General features: G+C 31.0%; 4 protein-coding genes across 4 annotated transcripts; 1 reads left to right on the forward strand and 3 right to left on the reverse strand.

The window, feature by feature from the left end:
• The first annotated feature begins 5,614 nt into the window (after positions 1–5,614).
• LOC100527240 (uncharacterized) lies at positions 5,615–7,467 on the forward strand. The gene is made up of 2 exons (NM_001249939.2): positions 5,615–5,858; positions 6,781–7,467. The coding sequence occupies exons 1-2, from the start codon at positions 5,706–5,708 to the stop codon at positions 7,270–7,272; spliced, it is 645 nt and encodes a 214-aa protein (NP_001236868.1). The 5' UTR covers positions 5,615–5,705; the 3' UTR covers positions 7,273–7,467.
• A 943-nt stretch (positions 7,468–8,410) lies between these two features.
• Positions 8,411–10,464, reverse strand: LOC100306617 (uncharacterized). The gene is made up of 3 exons (NM_001250684.2): positions 10,170–10,464; positions 9,198–9,347; positions 8,411–8,704 (listed from the first exon to the last, which is right to left on the reverse strand). The coding sequence occupies exons 1-3, from the start codon at positions 10,300–10,302 to the stop codon at positions 8,466–8,468; spliced, it is 522 nt and encodes a 173-aa protein (NP_001237613.1). The 5' UTR covers positions 10,303–10,464; the 3' UTR covers positions 8,411–8,465.
• Positions 10,465–14,255: 3,791 nt separating this feature from the next.
• Positions 14,256–17,011, reverse strand: LOC102659979 (putative pentatricopeptide repeat-containing protein At3g23330). The gene has a single exon (XM_006587745.4). It carries the CDS (start codon positions 16,876–16,878, stop codon positions 14,563–14,565), a length of 2,316 nt encoding a protein of 771 aa, XP_006587808.1. The 5' UTR covers positions 16,879–17,011; the 3' UTR covers positions 14,256–14,562.
• A 1,751-nt stretch (positions 17,012–18,762) lies between these two features.
• Positions 18,763–22,402, reverse strand: LOC100785207 (GDT1-like protein 3). Its single transcript, XM_006587746.4, has 9 exons — positions 21,972–22,402; positions 21,819–21,884; positions 21,584–21,697; positions 21,081–21,179; positions 20,801–20,873; positions 20,061–20,149; positions 19,504–19,587; positions 19,357–19,416; positions 18,763–19,220 (listed from the first exon to the last, which is right to left on the reverse strand). The coding sequence occupies exons 1-9, from the start codon at positions 22,065–22,067 to the stop codon at positions 19,032–19,034; spliced, it is 870 nt and encodes a 289-aa protein (XP_006587809.1). The 5' UTR covers positions 22,068–22,402; the 3' UTR covers positions 18,763–19,031.
• Positions 22,403–26,055: the final 3,653 nt, after the last annotated feature.

Below are 26,055 nucleotides of genomic sequence, written 5' to 3' on the forward strand. Positions count from 1 at the left end.
ATCAAAATTTAGTTGACAAGATTATATAGATATTAATCATATAAATATTTTTAGACATTTTGCATATATTGAAAAAGAATATATTATTTTAAAATTATTAACCTCTTAATTTACTTCTTCTAAAAAGGTTACAAGTCATTCTTAAATTATATTTTTAAAAATTTGAAAATAAATTATATCTATTTTTCAATAATTTTAATTACTTTTAAAGATTTTTAATCAATTATGTATCGTATATTTTTAAATTCCTTCTCTTTTAAATTATGTGTATAAAATGTTATCCAGATTCAAAAGTATTCATGTAACGTACATAATTTTTATGTATTGTTTGTGTCATCATTGTAAAAGAGTTTTATATTAACATCTAGATATAATTTAATAAATTTAAATAATTGTTTATAATTAAGTTTATTAAATGCAGTGAGACCTTCCCTTATTCTTTCACTACTTAAACAACTAAAACACTTAACTTGTTTTGACCTATAGGTTATAATTGTAGTGCAACTATTATAAATAAATAAAGCGTGAATACAAGATTAAATGATAGCATAGCAAAACATATTCATGAGTTATTAAGTATAGTCACATAGGAATTTTTAAATTTATTAAATAATACGATAATGAATAATTTGACGATGCTATACTTTTTCTGATAAAATGTTAAAATAATTTCTTAAACTAACACTTATTAATTATTATTATTATTATAGTAAAAAAATTAAGGTGAAATAATTCCTCTTCTTTTTTTGACAGGATTTATTGTTCATGAGTCATGACCCGTGATGTGTGACTGTGACTCTGTGAGTGTATTTGTCAGCCCCTTTCAATATTTTATTAAATGGAAATTGGACTTGTCTTCCTAAATGGGTGAGTTGGAGAGGAGTGTGAGACTCTCGGTCTTCAATCTTTTTCGTTGAAGCTTGGAAGCTTCGGAGTTTGGACTTTCTCTTTCCATAATTAGTTTAATAATAACTTTTCTTTCTTAAATAACAATTGATCCATGTAAAAAGAATTTTTTTTATTTAGTATTTTCATTTTGTTTTTAGTTTTATCATATTTTTTATTTGATTTTAGTCTCTGAAGATCATCTTCCATTGTGTGCTAACATGAATGAACATAATTATTATAATTTCATGATATGTGATTATATGTCATTTTATATTATCAAATTATATCATCAATTATCATGCATGAAATGATTGCGTTGTGTTAATTAGACATTTTGTATAATACTAATATCATAAAGTGGTGATTGAACATTTTTATAAAACAAATTACAATGATACTATCTATGTATTACTCGAATTACATGAGGCATCTTTCTTTTTTTTAAAAAAAAAAATCTACAGAAAAATCCTTTAACTTTTACGCTCTTGTTATAGGAACACCAATTGTTTTCCAAACAATTTTAACTTTGTGTAAACACGAGTGACATGTAATTTGTAAGTAATTTCCTCCCATAATATATACCATCATTTTCTTTTCTGTCAAACCATTATCTTCCTCTAATTTCTCTTTCCCTGTGTAACTTTTCCCAACCACACTTCCAATGCCAACATGCCCCTCCCTTTCTATTTTTTTTTTTTTCACTTCCTCACTCCCCAACCATTTGAGGTCGTTTATAAAACACATTTAAACACTAAACACAAAAATCATATATATCGGTATACATTGATCGTCCCCTACAATTATGATATGGGACCTCTGATGCACAACAATCTTTTCCACGTGACCATCCAAGTTCCTAAACCCTAAACGCGAAAAAAAATAATGCAGCCAAGGAACTTAAAGTTGCTAGAGGACTTGCTTAATAATCCATACCTCATAATATTTAAAAGACACAATAGGTGCATGTGTAATAGTAATATGTATAAAGCACGTAGAGTGCGTCTATAATTGTTAATTCAAGGTAATTTTGGATTTCAACTTTTAACATAAAACTTAACTACGCTAGGGAGGGGTTGTAAAAAAATGGTTTCAAATAAAGAGTTCCTTTTGCAATTTGTTAAAAACATAATAAGTGTAAATGTAATTTACTCTTTTCTATGATGATATAATCGTTTGCTAACTTAATAATTAATGATATCATTTTTGATGATGTGATAGTGATGATATCATTATCATTAATATTAGTCATGCCAACACATAATGAAGGAAGACTAATAGTATGAACTAATTTTTTTTAAAAAAAATTACATAAATTAAAAAAAAAACATTAAAGGACTAAAAGCAAAACAACAATTTAAAGATATTATTTCTATGACTTTTATATTATATTTGATATCTTCTAATAAAAGTTATTTCATACAAACCCTTAACAATATAGTTAAGAAACATATTTATGTGCAAACTATATGAGAGCATGTTGGTATAATTTAGCTTCACCAAAAAAAAAATGTTGGTATAATTATTTAATCTGTAAATATGTGAGTTGCTTACAGTTTTATAGCCAACATGAAAATTGATGATATCCTAATTTAACCTTTTTAGAATTAAGGTTTAAATACTTTCTAAACTTTTTTTTTGTTGTAACTACTTTCCATTTTGATCCTTATGATTTAAAATATGTCAATTTATTTTTATAGTTGTTTTTTTTTTCAATTTTATCTTTGTTATGAAATCTCGCTAACATCATTTGTGTACTAAACAATATTTTTTTCCTGATGAATGTTAGTTGTTAATTATTACTCTCTCCATTTTTATATATAAGATCCAATTACATAATTTTATATATAAGATCCAATTACATAATTTATTAAGAATAAAAAAAATTATTAATATAATTGATGATAGTAAATTTGTCTTAAATTTATGATTTTTTTCAAAACTATTCCTATAATTAATATTTTTCTCTTTTATAATTGTTTCTCAATACATTCTCTCATCTTTAAATTAAGAGTATTTTTAGTCTAAAATTAATTAATATAAATAACTAATATTATAGATGGAATTTTATAAAAAAAATATCATTTTAAAATTAGGTCTTATAAATAGAAATAGAAGGAATAATTCCTTATTTTTCATCGGTTTTTAGGTGTTCTCAAGTACCTTTCATTTTATTATGCATTTATTCTTGTACATACCCTTGTCTAGAAGCTACTCTCTTGAGTGCTAGAGTAAGTTATTCTGTCTGTAACTGCTTATTCAACTACAAGTCTGACTGCATGTCACAGTTCCTTAATTTTTGAAGTAACAAACAGTGTAGAAGATAATGAAAGTTACAAGGAGAGGAAAAGATTGTTTCTTTCACAAAGAAAAGTGGGTCACATGGGAGCTATAAGATACTTAACTTGTTAACATTTTGAAATATATACTATGCATTAGTAATAAAATATATAGTACAGCAGCACATGACAAGTGCATTAAAAATCACTCAACTCAAGGCAAACCCCACGCCAACTCCTAAACACATTATGGTATATATAACATAACATTCACCAAAGCCAAAAAGTTAAGAGAATACAGAAAAGATAACAACCCCAAAAAATTAGGTCTTACAAAGAATAAACATCATTTCAAAAAAGAACACACCATTTATTACAAAGTCCAGGGAATCAAATCCTTAACATTTTCCTTCTTTCTTTTTCTTTTAACCACAAAGTGAACCTTATAAATACTTGGTAATAAATAGTGTGTCTCCTTTTATTCATGTGACACATATTTGTTTGATGAGCCGGATGAACTTTTGGATTCTTCTCCTAGGTTCTTGAATTTGATCCCTTCTGTTTGTAGAAGAAGAAACATTGGAAAACCTAGATTCTTGGAATTTTTCTTATTCCAATTTTCAATAAAACATTGTGTGTTTGAGGTACTGTGTGCAGTATTTATCTCCAAAATGCATACAAGCATGAAGCATACAGTGTACTGCATAATGCATTTATCTACTGATGGACTGCATAATACATACTTTAAATTGCACAAGTTTTTATCTGCTGATTGTATAATATATACTGTGACTGTGTATTGCATAATGCATACTAAGTTTCATACCTAAGTTTTCGTAAAAACGAAGCTAGAAAAGATTTCACGGTGAGAACTAAATTGAAAAAAAAGGCAACTATAGAAACTTTTTTTGGTTACGAGGCAACTATAGAAACTAAAAATTAGTATGTTTCTAATTGTAATATGGAGAGTAGGTACAATCATAAGCATCAAAATAATATTTTAACAAGTGTGTGTGTGTGTGTGTTTTTTTTTTCAAAATAAAAGGAAGAAGATTGTGAGCAGCTGTGAGTTGTGGATGAGCTAATTGCCTATGTGTAAAGCTTTATAGTCAAAATAATTATTTTGGATGGTCAACATAATGTGGCAATCAAATCGTTGTTGTCATTAAGGTTGTCCTCTCCTCCCCAAGATAGCAGCCAGAATAAGAAATAAATTCATGAAAAAGCAAGCATGGACCGACAAATTCTTACGTACTCTCTAGTCTATATAGCATGGATTCCAATTTTATTTTATTTTTTAAAATAAAAGTTTTTAGTATTGGACAAACTATGGAGTGTGGACCAATTATTAGAATTTTATGACCTACTAGTATATATATCATCCACGCTTTTGACTAACTCCACTTATTTTAAACGCGCTTCACTATAGCTGTCACTAGATAATAACCTACTAAAACTCATAATTTTACCGACATCTCTCCTACTGATAATATTAGTTTTTTTTATATATTAAAAATACAAGTATTTTTTTACGAGAAATAATTCTATTCAAGTTATTATAAATATTATTTTTTAAAAATATTTAATATAATTATATTTTCAATATTTAAATTTTAAATATTATTTAAACCGAAATAACTTTACATCAATTGATGTACTTACTCAATCCTTAACACGAAGATGAAATTAAAATCACCAAACTAATTTCTTTGTCCTTACGCATATTTTTATACATTTAATTATCAAAATATTATAAATATAATTTTTAAAATAATTAGTATTAAATAATAATTTTAACATATAACAGTATGAAGAGGATATTCTACTATTAACGCACTCTATTCATTTTTTCTCTTTTAAATATAATGTAAAAGTAGAACAACAATAAGGGTGTTTTTTCTTGCACCACATAAAAAATTATCAGCACTCTTTTATAATTTGGAAAGTCGAATTTAAAATGTAAAATTATATTCTATATTAAACTTTCCAAAATAAAAGGGTGTGTTAATAAATTTGGGAAATTGCTTCCTGCGCCTCCATGTTATAAAAATCGCAGGAAGTTTAGCCCATAAATAAGGATACAATTGAAAGCCACTAATTTCCAAACTAACAAGTCATGAACGGCAATTCTTTAATTCATCCCATTTACGGATTGCTTGCTTACCAAGCTAAAATGGGGTGCTTTAAAGAATTTCCTCATGAACTTGAGTTGGCCTGTGAAGTGTTGATGAATGGAAAGAAGAAGCATCAAGTGGGCCTGCAAGATGGGCTTACCCAGCCCAAAGGAGCCCATCATGAAGACATAAAAATATCAATTTTATATGGAAAGGTTGGTTGTGTTATGGATAAGGGATAAGGTTTTTGATACGAATATCAGCCAATGAGATAGGAGGGGCTTCAACAGCCACAACCTTGATCTTGCATTGAGCCATGAAACTACTTAGCCACTTGGGTTCCTCACTAGAGACACTTGTCTATTAACTCTTTTTTGTTGTTGTGGTGTTTCATTTGTGAAACTAACAACAACACAAGGCCATCATCATGGCAGCTGCTTCCCCAATGGCAAGCCAACTCAAGTCCACCTTCACTAGGACTCTTGTAGCTCCCAAGGGCCTCTCTGCCTCTTCACCACTTCACCTCGTGCCTTCTAGAAGGCAATTTAGCTTCACTGTTAAGGCCATCCAATCAGAGAAGGTACACCACTTCCTCCAATTTATGTTCTAATTAGTAATTACTCTCTTTTCTTGTTATTTATCTATCTAATTCTAACCAATGTCCTTTTTGAGCTAGTATGGATGACCCTTTTCTTTTCTTCTTGGAATATACTAGTCATGTTAATGTAGATTAGGGCAATATATTCATCTTTCACAATTTAATTTTCATTGTGAATATGTTATCATGTATCCGATTTACATTTACATAAATCCGAGTCCTTTGCTAACACTACAATTCTATAATGGTATTGGAATCTAGGATAGAGTAGTATCAAAGAACATCTTTTGGAAAAGTTTAATCTCATTGTTTAGGATAAATATTTTTAAAATAAGAGTTTAATTTTCAGAAACAAATAGTTATTCAATATCAATATTTTTGCATTATTTGATTAATTAAAAATCATTGAAGATATAATTTTAAATTAAGTTATTATAAAAGTTAATAATCTTATGTTAATATGCCAACTTGTAATTGAATATAGTTTAACGAGAAGTGAAAAAATGGGTTAGTTGGCTCAAAAAAGGTTGTGGACTATAGTGAGGCAAACCAAGGAAGTCCAGATTCAATTCAAACATCTAGGTTAAGTAAGGTCTAGTGAAAGTTTTTTTTTGTTGTTGGAGATTTGGTGTTTTTGTGGGCTAAGATTGGATCAAAATTGAGTTAAAATAATCCTGTTTAATTCGAATTAAACATTTAAAGTCCAAGTCTTACATTTCAGGTGACCAAACTAACCCAACCTTTTTTCTATTTTGCTGCCCCAAATATTTAAATTAAATTTTATATAGTACATAAAATCTTTGTTTGGTTTAATTAAATAAATCCCAAAATGAATATATTCAATAAGAAGTCATTAATGTTTTTCTTGGTTTTGGTTATTGCAAAATTTAAAATTTACTGGCAGCCAACCTATCAAGTGATTCAGCCAATCAACGGTGACCCATTCATTGGAAGCCTGGAAACCCCAGTTACATCCAGCCCTTTGATCGCATGGTACTTGTCCAACCTGCCCGCATACAGAACCGCAGTGAGCCCACTACTAAGAGGGATCGAGGTGGGCCTGGCCCACGGATACCTTCTGGTGGGCCCATTCGTGAAGGCCGGGCCTCTTAGGAACACCGAGATCGCCGGGCAAGCGGGCTCTCTGGCCGCCGGTGGGCTTGTGGTGATCCTCAGCCTTTGCCTCACAATCTATGGGATTTCATCCTTCAACGAAGGAGCCCCATCCACTGCTCCGTCGCTGACCTTGACGGGCCGCAAGAAGGAGCCCGATCAGCTCCAAACTGCTGATGGGTGGGCCAAGTTCACCGGAGGCTTCTTCTTCGGAGGCATTTCGGGTGTTATTTGGGCCTACTTCCTCCTCTACGTCTTGGACCTTCCATACTACATCAAATGATGAATGTGCTTACTAGCTTTCTTTACTTTTTCTTATTCATTCTCCATGAATGGACTATTTGTGCAATAGAGATGGATGTAAATGATGTATTGTATGACTCTCAACATGTTATAATGTTCATTCCTCTCTCCTATTCTCGCCTTCTTTTAATTGAATTTCTCAATCACATCTTCATTAGCATGCATGGATTTCCCCAATGGTTCAAGGGTCTCCCACGATGTTCAAATCCCAATTCTTGATATCATGCTTAGAAAATATAGCTAGGACTATCTATACACAAAATAAAAAGTAAAAGTAGGACTATCTATATCACGTTGAGTTGATTACTCAGTGCATGAATCAACGGGTTAATGATTATTTTAACTTAACTAATTATTTTGAATTTGATTCTTAAGTATGTAGTTATGTTAAATATGATCTATAATGATTCTATCAAGTTCAAACAATATTGCTTTCATTGAAAAATATTTATATTGTACTAAAAATATCAGTTGAGTTGGATTCATAGCAACTTCGAAATTCTAATTAAGATGTATATGCATTATATCTTTCTATATCTCCTTATTACTGATCAGTGTTTGAATTAGCTTATTTGAGTTGAGATTTTTTTTTTTTCACTTTACAAGTTTGTCAAAAAAGTTACAGAAAATACTTTTCAAAGATGAACTCAATTTCGTTTTTAATAAGGTAGAGCAAATAAGAATGAACTTACATTAGTTCATGGGCTAGCTGTTACAGTTTAATGGTTGATATGTTGAGAATAACATTATTTATTCTTTGGGATTGAAAAAAGTTTGTTTTACATCACTTACTTTTACACTCTTTCTTTCTCTCAATTTGTGTCAAATAATTTAATATTTCATAAAAAAAATGTAAAAACAAAAGTGTATAACGACATTTTTTTGGGTACATAAAAGTAGTATAACACCATGATGTGAAATTGTTTTGATCCTACCTTAATCTCTGCGTGTTGGTTAGTTGGAAAGAGACCGACAGAAAGCATATAAACTAGGATTGTTTATAAACTGATAGAGATATTTATCTTGGTTTAATTATACATTTACATAGAAACTGAAACATAACTAACAACATTGTAAAATTGAACTCACCATAATATATATTTATATCTGCTGAACAACATATCAAATCACATTTCTAGTTTGATCAAATCTGTATAAGAATAAATGGTGGAATTAATTAGGAGAATCATCATGTTTTGCGTCCAAATTAGGAAGGTCTTGGTGGTGCTGTAAAGATTGAGAGGAAGATAGAGAGAGGAGCTCATGAGGAATGAGAGCATCCCATCCCTTCATGATGGGGTCAGCAGCAGAAGTTGCAATGCCATCCCAACCAATGTGTGTCACATGCTGCACATCTGTTGGGCACCCTATTTCCATGTCTATTTCCACTTCTTCAAACTCATCTTTTTCCACTGCAATGTACATGTAACACAAATAAATTATGATTTTAATTAAGAGTAAGGGTGTGTTTATAATTTTTTTTTTGAATCCAATGTGAATGTACATTCAACCAATGAAATGGGAGACTTCATTCTACGCTTTGTGGTTACTGCTTAGGAAAGTGTCAACATTGGTTTTCCACTGACACAACAATCCAAACACATACTAATATAATTTTTTTAAAATAACTGTTTTAAAAGTCATACATATAATTATTTCTAACTGATTGATTTTTTTTACAGTAATACTATATAAAAATTAAATTTTTTAATTGATTAAAATATATATAAAGGTTTTTTATATTATCATATTCAATCATAAATTATCATATTAACTTTTGTAGTAATTATTTTAAAAATCATTCTTAACGTGATTTCTAAAGATTTTCTAATGTATAAAAATTAATCTCATAAATCCACAGATAAATCAGGGGATTGTAAAATTAAACCATGTTAAATTTCTCACCAAACAATTGAGAAATATTCTTGAAACCCTTGACCAGCCTATTGAAGCCGTTGGATAGGTTAGGCTTCGGAACAACATCTAGCAGCCTCAACGAGTTCTTCATGCTTTCTCCGGACAAAATCTCTGAATCCTCGACGCTTTTAGACCTCTCTACATTTGTTTCATATCATATAATTATAGAAACGAGATCAGATGGAAATCAAGCAATTCAAATATATCATAATTAAGGCCACGTGATACATGAAAAAACAAGTCACGATCAATCACTTTATTTTAATAATGTTTTATATAAAATACAAACTTAACAAAATAAATCTTTTATCTTAACCCTCCGATTTATCATAACAAAATAATTTTAACTAATTTAAAATTCGACCGACACATAAATAAAATTTGATTAATAATTATTTTAATCAAGAATTAAACTTGGTAGTACTCAAACTTAACAAATTTTTAAACATGAATTTCATGTGATGTACTGTATGATTACGTATACTACTTTTTAAATATAATAAACATTTATAGGTATGTAATTTATAAATCTATTTATTTTGTAATTAAAAATATATAATTTGTCAACTAGTTTTTTAAATTATATAACTTTTTAAAACTAGCTTGATACACTAAAAAACAGTGAATCCAATATGACGACTGGAGTGATAAAATTCATCTTATATGTTTTAGTTTTATACACACACATATAGGTATCTTGATAGTTCATGCACAATTGTATAGGTAACATAGGTATATACCTTGTTAATTCCTGTATAATTGTATAGTTAACATTTTTTTTTCTTTTTTACCTTTCTCATGTTTTTATCAAACTTGCACGTCTCATATAAATGGGAAAGAGAACACGCATTAATTTGTAAGTGTATTGCTTTTATTTTATCCAAAAAATAAAGTTGTACAAGAATGATGAAATAAATAGAAAAAGGAAAGAAAAACAGTCAAATTAATTGAGAGAGAGACTTATTGTAGGAGGTGGTGCATTGGTGTCTGGTTTTGATCTTCTTGGATATGGAACACCAACAGCAACACTGGCCTCAGAGATGCAACCAGCAGAGAAAGGAAGAATGACAAGCCTTTCCATTCTCTGTCTCATTCTTAATTTCTTAGGGGATAATATCAATATATTGGAATTGGAGCTTGAGCTAGCAATCAAGAATATGCAACCTTTGTATCTAGATTTGACAAGTACAATATAGCTAGAGCCTAGGCCTAGCCACCTTAGTTGTTGTTATAATATAATAATGAGGCACACCACAATGACACTCTCTATGCCTTTCCCTTAAATTCAATTTGTTGTGGAGCATGTTATTATTACGTATATTGAAAGTCAACCTACATCATATTAATAAATTCGTTTGGTGAGTGAAAGGGACGTACACACACATACGCAAGATAGTGATATGTATATATGTTTAGAATTGTTTAACATAATATGTTGTAATGCAATGTATAGTACTATATCAAATCGATGGATCCATCCACTTTATGTGTCTCTAACGAACATCACCTTGAAAAAGTTGGTTGAGTAGTGAGTGACTAAAGCGAAATCAACTCTATGAACCAAAGATTGTATCACATCATAATTTTCTCCTTCAAGTGCTCCCCCATAGTTTCCTTTCTTTCACTTACCTCTCTTCTACAATAAGTCATCAACGATATCTTTTGTTATAGTTGTTTATAGTATATATATATATATATATATTCTTTTTTTTCTTATAAAATAAAATGCCTTATGCCCTTATCCAAGTTCTTTTTTGTTTACTTGTTTTGGACTCGAACTGGGAGTAGTGCATCCCAAGCGAACCTCCCAATGAATCTCCAACTCCTGGCGATGGAGACAAAATTTGATATTTATTGAATACAAAGATGAAAGGCATAATTGATTCTAAGAATTGAAAGTCGATTTGATGAAGGCAGGTTGAGTTGTCTGTCTTCCGGTTCATTTCATACTAAATTTGATCTGAGTTGATTAGCGGAATCTTAACAAGTTAATAAAGCTTTAATCAACTCTTACTTAGGGATGAAATTATGTGATAATTACCTAACCTACACTAACCTGCACATCTTTTCTATGTTGTTTTGCTTGAATACATATTTCACATTTATGTTTTCACATTTATGTTTTAAATCAATAGAAATTTTAGGAATAAGATTAAGAGCCATCATTCTTTTGATACAATTCAAATTCACATGTCTAAGCCTAGCATGCCACGTATCAAAACATTCGACATTTACAACAAAAGAAGAAATGCTAGATATTTTATTAATAGAAAGAGACATAAGACTTAACTTAAATCAACCATCACAAATGTAACATTTATCAATAAAAACATCATGTCTAATAATAACAATTCTATTGGATTAAAAAAACAACCTTATATTCTTACTGAACTAACAAAGAAATATTTATTAAATTTTTCCTAATATAAAAAATGTGATAGACTCCATCTAAAACAAGAAAATTCACTTAAGATAGCTCTAGCTTCACCTGACCTTTTTCTAACAAATGTGCCATACTCCCAAAACATATTTTAAATAATAGTAGAATTTTGTAAAGAGATAGATAAAATATGAGTTATGTTCATTTTATTGCTTTGTGTTGTATTTTTACATGTTTTTTTATAGCAAGGAGCTAGATATGTACGTATATAGAAGCAATCAATAAAATACTTGCAGCAATAACATTAAAAATAAAAAATAAAAATTGAACAACAAACTTCCTTTTTATCTTTAAAAAAATAATTGATAAAGAAATTATATTTTAATTTTAAATTTTAAATTATAAAAAAAATATTTTCTCGACAGTTACTACAAAGTAAGTTTTTAAACAAACATTAAAAAAGGTCACATATATAAGCCTTCAGAAATGGTCTAAGTCAAATAAATAGATAAAACTTAGACCTTAGATTTGAGAAATGAGTGAACTATTTAAGACAAAGTCTAACTTCACTTGTCTCATTTGTTTTACCCTTACTCTTATTCTTATTTTTAGTGAAAACTACGAAGTGCAATTTTCTGCAATCAAAATTTGACACAGAGACCGCAATTATTGATTTGGGGCAACATGAATCACTGAATGTAGAACTTACATTGCACCACATTAAAGCATAAAAAAACATTGCACCACATTAATGAATCTAAAACTAAAGGTCTAACAAATTCACATTCATGATAGTATTGTATATACTTGTTGTTCACAAAGACCAAACTGTCCCTGTAATGTAATTTAAGCACTCGATCAAAACAATGGTTATCTTATCTCAATCTCAACCAATAATATCCTTCAGAAAAAAAAAAAAACAACTCAACCAATAATATTGTTCATTTAGTCTATGATTGGTGCAAAACGGTAAAGAACAAATAACTCGTCCATATAACTGAAAATTTAACTTACCCTATAGGAGACAAAAAAGCATCAAGTGGTTCTTAAGCTTTGTCTCACCTATAACGACCACAACAACTTAAACAATAATACACGATCAAGTTATTTTCTACATTGCCTTTTTCCCGTAAGTTGTAATGTTGATTAATAGAGAAGTTAAAACATGCACAACCACACATTGATCAATTATTTCTTTGCCATCCAAAACATGAGGGGAAAAAATATTAGCATTGCTTCTTCTGTTTGAAATTATTAATCGCAATACTAAACACTACACTTTCCATTTGCTTCAATTCAATGTCCCGAATTTAACTACTTTTTTTTCCTGCCAGTTCTGCCTGAAATTGCCATTTTTGTGGAATGAAACAACATTCTTCAAGATTTTCTCTTGTTAAGAACTAGATTGTGCATATTAGTAATACATGAGAAATTGTTAGGCCACTGAGCATTAGAAAAATTCCAATTTGAAGTATCATCAATAAAAAAAAAACTGCATGGTGCTTAGCATGATTATAGCAATCATGAGAATAGTGCAAGGAATAATTAAAGGTTGTATTGGCTTAAGATAGAAGCTACAAAACCAGAATGTAGATAACTAAGAAATTGAGCCAGAGCTTCCTTGATGTGCACGACCTTGAGTATCAAGATTCAAAGTTAGGTGAGTCCTCTGTCAGAATATATATATATATATATATATATATATATATATATATATATATATATATATATATAACATAGGACAGGATAGGGAAGTCTAAAAGGCTTTACCTTTCAATGAAGTTGGCAATGAAGGTTGCTTAACATGCAGGATTGAACGACGCAGACATAAAGGTCTTAGATTCGGTCCCTGCTCATGGACTTCCATTAGTAGGTCATTTATAACCATAAGTATCACTGCTAGCTCTTGCTTAGATTTGTACCATGCACCCTCCCCTCGATGCTAGACTTTGTTCGCCCAAAGAAACTTCTAATTAAATCCCATTCAACCAAAACTCACAAGAGCATCATATTCATCTGAAGTACTAGTACATCAAACACTGAAGCCATTCCAATACCAATGATTTATATCTGTCAGTTTGTGACATATAAAGCCAAGTAATTGAGGTCTATGGAAGTTCCACAACTTTTTCGCTCACACTTGCATTTGCATTTATTTTTTCATGTTTAATTAACTATTTTTTAAGCTATTTGGTACTGGGAATTAAATACTTCTTTTTTAACTTGCAATACAAATTTTGCTCTGTTTCCTAAAACGTTTTCCACTATTCCATTTTTATTATTTTTCAATTTTTCTTATTTATTTTAATTAATTTTAATTTTAGGTAGACTAAACAAGATGGCTTGCTTTTAGTTCACCAACACTAAACAAGGAATTAGGAACTCTAACATAATATTTTTATCGATAAATATTAATTGTTAATGTATTAGTTTTTATTAGCAAGAGATCAAACTTATGACTTTTTTCTCCTTCTTAACCATCAACCAACCTTATATCTCCCTGGACCATTTTGAGTACTAAATCCAAAAAACATTTTTTTATCACAATAAAAATGCTGTGTATAAAGCATTACCCATTCCATATTTTGAGCAAAACTTAGTTGATTGAGTATTCTCAGAATACAACTTTAATCTGATCTGATACTGTAATTCATCAATGCCTTGTATTGGCATATAGAAGATGATACATCATAGATGGTATTATGATTGAAATGATTGGTCAGGCTATCTGATAACAAAATCATTATACAAATTGGATCTTATGATAAAAAAAATGTAGAAAATATGAACCGTGGATTTAATGTATCCCGGAACCAACCAGTTAGAAGATTCCCTGCTATCTTTTTTACTCCCCTGCACCAAGTCTCACATGGACTGATAAGTTGAGATGTGCATACCACACTACGTTCTGATGAGTGGTTTCAGACCATGAAGACTATATTGTAGACTTAGTAATCTCATGTTTTACCTTTGTCACCAATAATCTCCACAAGAGCAACCACCATGCTTAAAATGATGGAACCTATGAATATCTCTTAAAATTATTTCACGATCTAGAAGCTGAGAAGCATATTTAATGAAGTTATGGCAATCTGTGCAAATGCGGAGGTTCTTTATGATTCGAATTGGGGTCCTATTGGCAGTGTTAATGATTCCAAAGACAACTGCAAGTTTTTCGCTGTGATGACTAATAAGTACTTCCCCTTGTTCTTCTTCTACATCCTGCATGACCAGTTTCACATCAAAGGAATATCCAATTTCCTTCAACCTTCCAATTAAAATGTCCAGATATGAATATATCTCCTCATCTTGAGGGTGAGACCTATCTCCCATGATGAAAGTATGGATTTGATCCTTTAGTTGAATCCAAGATTGACCGGGCTGCTTCTTGATCCCTCTTTGATGCATTAAACTCCTTACTCTGGCAGCCTCATCCCATCTATGGTTAGAAGCACACATATTTGATAGCAAAACGTAGGCTCCTGGATCAGATGGTGCAACTTGAAGTAGCATTTCAGAAACCCACTTTCCCATTTCAACATTTTTATGAAGCCGACAAGACGATAAAAATGATTTCCACACAGAAGTTAAGTGAGAGATACCATTTTCAAAAATGAAGTTCTTTGTCTCAGTTAAGTGACCTGCTCGACCATAAAGATCAACCATAGAAGTACAGTGTTCAACTCCGGGATTGATGCAATAAGCATCTTTCATCATCCTAAAATATCTACAGCCTTCTTCAAGCAGCCCTGCATGGCAGCATGCATTTAAAACCCCTAGAAAAGTAACCTCATTTGGTATAATTCCTTGATTCAACATTTCTTCAAAAAGACAAATTGCTTGCTTTCCTTGACCATGTAGCGCACAGCCAGATATCATTGAAGTCCAAAAGACAATGTTTGGTTCATTGGTTTGTCTGAATATCGTCCATGCATCATCCAAGCTACCAGATTTAGAATACATATCAATTAAGGAAGAGCCAACATAAGCATCTATTCTATGCCCAATTTTGTGATTGTAAGCATGCACATGCCTTCCAAATTCCAAAATTCCAGCATTAGCACAAGCAGAAATAATGGTTGTAACAGTTCGAATATCCACTACAACCAGTTCACGAACCATTAACCTGAAAGTTTTCAAACCATCTTCATACTTCCCATTCCAAACATAACCAGAAACCATTAAACCCCATGAAACTATCCCTGCTTTCAGTTCCTTGCAAGTAACTCCAGCATTCCCATTTTTCAGAAAATCTAAAGGAACATCTTTGAGAACAATAGATGCATTATCCATTCTGCCACACTTACAGTACATTTCTACAAGTGAACTCCTTATAAAACCATCTCTACAAAAGCCAAATTTTAAGACCATCCCATGAAGTTGCCTCCCAAGCTCCACGAGTGATAAAGAGGAAGACAAAATAAGAGCTATGGAGAAAGTGACCACAGAGAACTCAGTCCCACATTCCACCATACAATAGAGTTGTTCCAATGCCTGTCTTTCATAACCAAATTGCATCAACCCATCCACAATCGTATTCCAACTCACAACATCCTTGTAAGGCAATCTCCTGAACATGTCAAGAGACTTCTCCACATCTCCTGCACGCAGATATGCACTGATCATTATATTCCACGACACGACATCACCCTCATTCATCAACTCAAACACCCTTTCCGCGTACTCAAAAACCTTGCATTTCAAGTAAAGATCAAGAATAGAGTTCCCCAGCACAACATCTGCATCAATCCCATTTCTGAGCATCCACGCGTGGACTCCCTTGCCCAATTGAAGATTGATGTCAAGTGAACAACACTTGAAGAGACTGGACAAGGTATATTGGTTTGGACAAGCACCCTTTGCCCGCATTTCTCTGAAAAGCTTAAAGACCACCTCTGAAGAGCCAGCTCGGGAAAAACCCGATATAAGGATGGTCCATGTTTGAGTATTTCTCTGGGGAATTTCATCAAACAGCTTCCGGGCATGGTCCATGTTGCTGGATTTGACATACAGAGTTAAAAGGTAGTTAGCCGAGTTCAAAGTTTGAAGAGAGCCGTTCTTGACGGAGAGGGCATGAAGGGTACCCAGTGGCGGTGGGCCATTGGATATGGTGGAGTGAAATAAGGAACATGATTGGAGCCAACGAAGGTAAAATGGAGTGGTGGTAGAAATGTGATAATTGATCACTGAAACTAGAAAGACATGGTTGGCGTATATCCGAGAACATAATGATCCAAGACCCATAAAAATAAGTGTTGCCACCAAACTAGGACCCTTTGAAAAGCTCATTCATGGAAGCAAGTTTATATTCGGTTGGTTCGTATGATTTTCAGAGCTTGAGAATTTATCAAAACTAAAAAAAATTATACAACTTATAAATAAATAAATAACCGTTACCAATACTCCATTTCTAAATATAGTAATTTTAGCGGAAAAATAAAATCAGACATTACCTATAGTCCTATACAATGTCGAGGTATTCAATTTATGTTTTATTAATATTAACAAAAATGTATTATTAACACAATATTTATCGTACTCATAAGTAAACTCTTGCATTCTTTTGTGTTGTGTTGGTTGTTAGTCATTGTCTATGTTATCATACATTAATATTTGGCATTTGTAGGGCTCAAAAGGTCAAGGCTTGAATAAAGTTTTTGGAGGAAATGGTTGACTTGGGGCATCCTCCAACTGAGGCTACTATATCGTGATTCGGGGAAGGATTATGAAAGCAAGGAAAGGATTGATAGCGTTAATGATTTGGTGATTGAGAAATTTTAGTTTTATACTGGATTTGTTTGTTTATAATGCATTAATAAAATCTTTGTGCAAATTAAGTTAGGAGTCCTTGTTATTTACACATACTCTTTGTACATATGAAAATGCATAAACCAAAAGAATGTATTTTACTTATTACCAAGCCATTGTTTTCATTATTTGCGGTTAGCACTCGCATACCACCACACAACTAAATCGAAACCCAGGCTCAAAAAGTAGTAACAGCAACAAAGAAAAAACTTTCAGAAAAGGACATTGAGAGCATAAAACACACGAACTCCCGGCCATTCCGACCCACTAGTGGGTTATCCATCCTTATTCCTTCTACTTGGGATTTGAATCCTAAACCTCCCAATTTGTATCATGTATTTCTCATTTTATGTATGTGGACTAAAAATAACTCTTTCATTAGGAATATTCATTCTGGAATAGTCATAATAGGTAAATAAAATGTAACAATTTTCAAAATAGTTATTCCATAATAATTTTGTAGTACTTATTTCTATTCCAAAATGAGTATTTATTTCTATTTCAGAATCATCATTTCGGAAGATAATTTTTACCTTTTGGAATAGTTTTAGAACACTTATTTTTATTTTAGAATGACTACTCCAGAAGGAAAATTTTACCTTTTAAAATGATCATTTCATAATAAAAATAAATACTCAAAAACTATTGTGGAATAGTTATGCATCACATCTGCACCACACTTCAATTTTTTGAAGAGTCATGCTTTGTTTGAAATTGTTATGTTATTACCTTCAATGATTTTGGGTAAAGTTTTTAGTTAAACCACATTATGTATTATTTTGTTTTGATGTGCATTTTGAATCATGGGTCACTCTTTTACATTCTCAAGCATTTAATGTTGATGTTGTTCTCAACATGATGCGTAATTCAAGGTGTCAAAAGAAATAATCATTTTCATTGCAATATATGCAAAGGAGGAAGATAAGTCTAAGTTGTTTGTTTCTAAAAAAAGTGAACATGATGAAGGAAACATGAGTGCAGTCATGTCATCGTGATTGAGGTCGTTGGCAAGTCATCCATAATGGGGGCTCAACAAATGACACAAACCGTCGTTGGCATCGCACTTACATGGTGGTGGCTAGGGACTTTGCCGGCAGACAAATGAAAAGGGGGGAAGGAGGTATTAGGGTTGGAGAAGGGAGGTACTAAGACTTGGTGAGACATAAGTCATTAAGGACACTTTTGTCGACACAAATAAAATGGGAGGTGTAACATACAAATGCCAAAAGTAAAAAGCTAAAGCTGATCACGCCACAAAACATTATCCTTACAATTAGGTGTCCATCGATTTAAATCTCAAGCACAGTTTTTTATTTTTTTTGAAGTTTAAAGTTAACCAACACACGAATGGGCAAATCGTAAACGAACCATGAAAAGGGGATGATACTTTTACCTTCCAAAAATAATGATAAATAGCAGTGTCTGTCTACGTGCTAATGTGTGGAGGAGACGAGAATGTAACATATTTTACAAAAAAAAATGGGATTCAAAATCTCATGTTCCAGTTAGTATCGAGCTTTCCTAGGGAACAAGTACAACAAAATCTACAATAAAGACAATTATGTAGGGGGGGAAAAAGCAGGATAGAAAGGCCACAAGCCTTTACGAATCAGATTACTCTGCACTTGTATTCATCATAGAGGCGGGTAGAAATATGAAGATACAGAAAATCCGAGGAAGAGCAAGCCACCAACAGTGGCTACTGAGCGTTGGGAAATCTTAGATGCCAGCATGCTTCCTCCCACTACAGCCAGAGAGGTACAGATGGTGTGTCCTATAGTGGCCCCAACTGCTACTCCAATTGCATTTTTGTGGGTTGCCAGCTGCAGAAGGAAAATTAAAGGACATAAAAAATGTAGGAGGAAAAAGGCTACTAATGCAGCCGACAATAAACTAAGACAAAACCAAATCGTGAAAGCAGAAAATGTTGATTGATCTACAGGGGATCAGTTTTCTTACTGCAATTGTCGCTATCTGGCTACGGTCACCCCACTCAGCAAGGAATGTTAAAATAAAAGACTGCATAAAAAAGAAAAGATGATATTACATGTAGCACAAATGTGGTTATTTTCTCAGTCAAATAAATGATGCAAAAGTTGTACTTGCCTCCAAAAATATTGGTGTACAAAATCTTGAAAAGAAGCGCCTAACTGAAGTTTTCCCTTGTCCACCATCCAGTTTTTCTTCAACCTAGTTAACAAGATTAATAAATTCTTAGCATGTACCAAATTTGACCAAGATATTTTTTTAATATAAAAAATTGAATCAATTAAAGTATAGAATCCGTGCCAGCTGCTGATCTGCAGCATGTTTAAATGAGCTGCCTTCCCCATGGCAAGTGACCAGGAGGTGTAATGGAGAAACCAGGAAACTAAAATTGGAAAAAGAAAGAAGCAAAGCAACTAGCATCTATGTGAAGGAAGACAATAGCTCTTGGCATATTTTAGCATGAGGAGTGCTAGCAACACACTCTAACTGTTTAAAATTTATTAAAAACTACAAAATCATGAGTGGAATTCATTAAATAAGGAGTGAGACCAAAACAATTTTGTGATTTCCAACAATTTTCAATTAATTAATAGTGTGTCTTGCTTGCATTTCTCTTCTAACATTAGTGAAGGCCATCATCAGTATTTTCCTATAAAGAGTCAATAAAAACATACTTCTTCCATTTCTTTCTTCTGTGAGGATTTTGAATCTGATGATCTCCATGCAATGTACAGTAACCTTAACCCAAAGAAAGCATAAAGAACTGCAAGTGACAAAAAATGGATAGGATTAGCTTCATCATCTTACACAAAAATTGAACTTATAGACTAGAGTAAAAACCACCAATAAACACAAAATAATGAACAGAAATTTGAAAATAAGTAAATCACTGAGGTATAAATGACAATCCAAAAACAAATGGCTCACAATTTGCTGAGTAGAGTACATAATTATGAATTATATAGCCACAAACAAAATTTAATGCGCAAATGTTAATAACATTTACAGCTGGCTTTCTATTGCTAACAAGAATTCCCATAGACTTTATACAAGTAAAAGATACAACCATTTGGAACAGCCACAAATAAACAGCTAATGAAGCTAAATAAATAATATTTAATTAAGAATTTGAGTGAACCCCAAAGACTAGGCACAGATGAAATGAAATAGACACAATCAACTAATACTGAAGCAAAGAATAGTATTTAGAATTAAACAGCATCAATCAAGCACATTATCACATCCCTAAAACATCTGAACAGTGCTAATTATCATAGCTTCTATAACAGGTGCAGAGTGCAGACTCAACACTTATAATTCAAAATAATTACTTTTTAACCTGCTTTTTTGCAAAATTCACAAATTATAATATGTAAATCTGCTCAGCAATAAGTATCAAACCCAGAAATTGTACCTGTAGCAGCACTATTTGTATGCTTCCTAGAAATCAAATTAGGCACAATCCTGCCAAGCCCTGTAGAAAGTACCTAATTGACACGTACAATAAATTTAATCCTGATAATTTTTTTTTATCAGTATCCTGATAACATTAATATGAAGAGTTAGAGCACCCAGAAATAGTGCTCTGTAGTTGCACAAACCATTCCGTCACAACAACAAAAAAATGCAACCCATGATGAGAAACAACAATGCAAATATATTATAACCAAAAATGCATCCCATGTTGCACTTACTGTCATTATAATCAGAGCACTGAGCGCACCAGACAAGACAATTGACTTAGGGTGACGCATAGCCATGAGAGCTGCTATTATAAACGTCTCATCCCCAATCTAGCATAAAAAAAAAATCAGTTAAAAGCCATAGCCCAAACATAAAAGAGAGGTATCATATAAAAAGCATTCTTAATGACTTGACTGCTCCTATTTGCCATAATAGAGTCAGCTTGGTTAGCATTAGCTAAAGATTATTTAAGTTAGTTTGCCACGTATAAGTCGCACATTTGCTTTGTTATTTATATGACACACTTCACTCGTTCAATCAATTTCAATTTCAGGATACTCTCGCAATACTCATCTCTTAAATTTCTCTAGCTCTCACCAGCCTTCACGAATCTACACAATGGGATAAAAATGAAAAATATATAAACAACTATTGTTCTTGAGATCCAAAATGGATAATGCTAGCTAACACACTAGCAATGAATGTGAGAACAGCGCAGCTTCGTTAAGCTAACCTCACTGACAAGGATCATCGAAAAACTCGCGAAAAATGCGTCGAAGAGTCCAGGACCGGTGGAGTCCAAGCCAAGAGAAAGGATCGAATCATTCTCTATACCATTCAATGCAATCTGTTCACAAAAAAAGCACACAAACATGAAACATTCATTTCCAGTTTCAATGCATTCAATTCAGTTCTATCAACAATCCAATCGAATCGAACGAAACAACAAATATGCAACGGATGCTTACTTTGGCGCGGCGACCGAGATCCACAGATTCGCCGGAATCTTCCTTCGCGTTCTGCACGAGAGAATCCTGCACGTAGAAATTAAACACGTTAAGGCCGCGATGCATGCATGAATCGTGAAAAAAGTCGCGTAGAACGAAGGACACGAAGTTTACCTGAGCGAAGGTCGGTGAGAGGTTGAAGAATAAGGAGAGGAGAAGGAAAATGCGAAGAGCGAGAACGAATCTTCGATTGTCGAAGTTCGGAGCCATTGTGAGGAAGAAGGAAACCGTGGAGAGAAAATTGACGGAAAAGTTTATTTTTCTCGGGAAAGTGGAAAGGGGAGGGAAAGAGAATAGAGGTCTTCAGAGTTGGCGGGATCTGAATTTTTATGTTACGAGGAGGGCGTAAAGAAAGTTCAACGGACACGGAGAGAGATCCTGTGCAGATCTCCGAACATTGAATTCATTTCTTTTCGCATTTTATATGCGATTTCTGTTCCGGCTTTGCAAGTAAGGAGACAAGAGGCCACATAACGCGATCTTTCCTCTGCCTTCGTCTCTCGATCAGGTCCTCAAAAGGCTGAAGCCTACTTCAAAATATGCTTAATCGGTGGAATTAAAAATTAAAAAAATATATTTTTTGAAAGAATTGTTCAAAATATTAAATAAATTACACTAATTATAATTGAGATCGCATGAAATTATAGAAACTCCGTATTTCATCTAATATACAAGAAAATATGAGTGTAATAACTTCAATCATTGAATATGGGATTTTTTTTTTAATGACTCTCTTGATTTTGTAACTTTTAATAAATTTAATAAAAAAATTGTATATTTATAAGAGTATATAATTAATCCTCTTAAACTCTTTTTTTTCTTTTAGAGTGTTTTTAAGACTAATTACTTAATGAGTTGTTTACTTAATACAAAGGTTTTGCTACATGAGTGAGAACGATTCATTTAGTGAGAGTATTTATGTTCGATTTTTATCTTGTTCAAAATTTTCTCAGGTCAAGAACAATCACGTACTGTAAGGAAGATTAATCTCTAACCCAATAGATTATAAAACATCTAAATTAGTCTAAAAACAAATAATGAGATATTTATTTTTAGATATCATTGTTTAGTTTATTTTTTATTATTGAAGATGATCTACTATCATATTAAGTCATACAAAATAACTCTGTTGCTTACATAACCAATGATTGCTTGTGGGTAAAAAAAAATTTTCTTACAATTTAAGAATCATTTAAGGAGATAATTTAAGAGTTGTTTAAAATTATACCATTGGAATAAAATATATATGAATTGTTTAATTATGATATGACATTATAGGAACCAATTGACATAAGATAAACAACTCAAAATAAATTACTTAAATTATATCAATTGGTGATGTTGTTAGTACTACCCCACATTAAAGACTAAAAATAATCAAATAGAAAAATATGTTTTCCAAACATCTTTTGAGATTTTTTTTTGGCATTTAATCCGTCATAATCAAATTATTTTTAAACAAATAAGTATTTAATTTCTTCTTTTCACTCTATCCTTAAATATAAAACTTTTGTTTCAGTTTTATTTGTTAGTTTTTATAAGATTTTTTTAAAATTATTTTTTGCTTTAATTATTTTTTATTCAAATATCTTTTATTAATTTACAATAAATGTTATATATTTAAAAGATAAATATATTATCTCTTTGATAAGAATCTTTTTTTCTCAAACTTTTATAAGAATTTCATAAGAAGACTAACACACATTAATTGATAAGGTGTGAAAGTAATTAAGTGGAGAGAGAGATATTAGGAGTCACAATAAATTTAAGGGTAATTTTGGTAAAATAATACAAATTAATAACAAACTTAATGTTATTAATTATATCAATCAATTTTCTTGAATTAGTTAAACTATTTTTATATTTAGGGACAATAGGAGTATTATTTATGAGAGTTCATTATGTATGCATTCAGTAAAATAGTTTTTGCATTTTTAATCAAATAGAATTGACACAATTTTAAAGAATTTTACTATAAAAATCAATAATCTTATCATATGATTTGTAATTAAACAATAATATATATATATATATATATATATATATATATATATATATATATATATAATTAAATATGAACTGTCAATATGAGATGAAGATATCTTATATGAGGATAGAAAAATTAAATTGGAATCATATAATCAAATATGAACTGTCAATATTTAATGTTAAGTGATCTGTGTGAGTTTTTAAAAAAGTTATGTAACTTTTTTATGATAAATTTTAATCCTTCAGGTATGGTTATATGATCTCTCATATAAGATGTTTCCTCTCATAGGATATAATATGTATGTCATATCTTATGGTTTATTAGAGGTTAAATGATAGTATGTAACTCATAATGATATATTTTTGTTATTATGATATTGGTGCAGAATATATCCATTAGTTTTATTGATAATTTTTGTTAAAAACTTGACTTGATTCCTTTTAGTGTGATCTCTTTTCTGGATCACATTTTTTTACCCACAAAATTTGAACTTAGACACCTTCATTAAAGACATAGTTGTACTCAAACAATGACTTGTTGGTTCACAATGAAATGACATTATTTAGTTTAGGAAAAAATAATGTTACACTTTATGATGGTTTAGATAGGTTAAAAGACTAAATAATAACATTTTTTATTATTTTTCTCATATTTTGTCCTTATATTTTTACAATATTACACATTTTATCTCCATATTTTTAGAATGTTTCACATTTTTTTCTTAATGATACATCATTGTGTTAGTGCCATCATATCATTAATTTATGTGAAAGTGTCATGTATATTATCATACAACATTATAATGTCAAGTTAGTGATCAACATTATTATGTTACCGGACAATTAATAAATTTAAAGGACAATTGGAGGAAGGTCAATGTTTGTTACTTTTAAAAAAATTAGGCAAAATTTGCAACAACAAAAAAGTTAAACTTTAGAAATAAAAGTATAATTAAACTATAAACCATAAACCTGTAAGTTTGAGAATAAAATTACACAATATATGTAGTATTAATGAATTCATTTAATTAATCTTGAATGATACATTTTGACACATTTACAATCCCTCCCATTACAATGTATATAATTTTATTTATATGTCCCTCTCGCTATAAGAGTATCTTCAATCCATTGATTTAAAGACTAATCTTGTTTGCAGTTTGTAGGTGTTGTTGGTTCAAATTTTTTTTACACACAATAGAAATTAAATATAGATTTCTTTGTAAAATACATTGTTCTTAATGATATCTCTCGCTACTACATCAACCCGTTAAATTTGAGATATTGCAATGAATGCAAATGACATGTATCAGGGAAAAAAAGAAGTAAAAACCCTTAGTGCACTCTATGGTCTCTCTCTCAAAACATGTTAAACAATGATTCACTATTCCTATATTACACAAAACATTGAATAAACATATAGATGTTACAAATAATATTTATTTACTTATATATTATTAATCATTATTAACCTAATTTTAAAGATGTTACAAAATGAACCGATTTTCTTTATTTCCTTCCTTTATCGCTCGATATACCAACCCAGGGTGTTAAATATGTTATAAATCGTTGGGACAAAAAGACTTGCCCTTTCATGCAGCTCTCGAGTTAAACACAATCAGATTCATGAAAACAAGCGATAATTATTCCGTATTTATTTTTTGTTGTTGTTCATAACTTAATTTTTTTATTTGCAATTTTGTGCATTAATATCCACTATTTTTTTCTTGGGGGTGTCAACTTCATGCTAAAACTGCAAGCCGTCTTCCACGAACTTTTTTTTCCTGCTTTCCTTTCTAAACCAATGGTTCCAAATTCGATTATCCACTCCTTTCGCCTTTTTTTTTTCTTTTTCTTTATGCACCAATCATCAATCACCACATGATAATAAAATATCAACCCCATACCTTTTCTTTTCTTATTTCCAAAAGAAAAAATAAAATACTTTCAACTTTTCCAACACCAATAAATTAAAATTAAAGCAGAAAAAAGAAAAAATAAAATGAAAACGACGAAATGAAGGAATGGCATTAGTTACGATAACCGTAAGTTAAAAAAATAAAGAATATGTGATCTCATATTTGTTATAAAATTAAAAGAATTATTACCCGACATAAAACATCTTTAAGAAAAGAATAACCTTCCATATTCTCATAGGATAAAAATAAACATTATATTAGTAAAATTTCATTTTTATCTTTTCAACTTC

Source organism: Glycine max, chromosome 9 (genome assembly GCF_000004515.6).
Source record: "Glycine max cultivar Williams 82 chromosome 9, Glycine_max_v4.0, whole genome shotgun sequence".
NCBI lineage: Eukaryota > Viridiplantae > Streptophyta > Magnoliopsida > Fabales > Fabaceae > Glycine > Glycine max.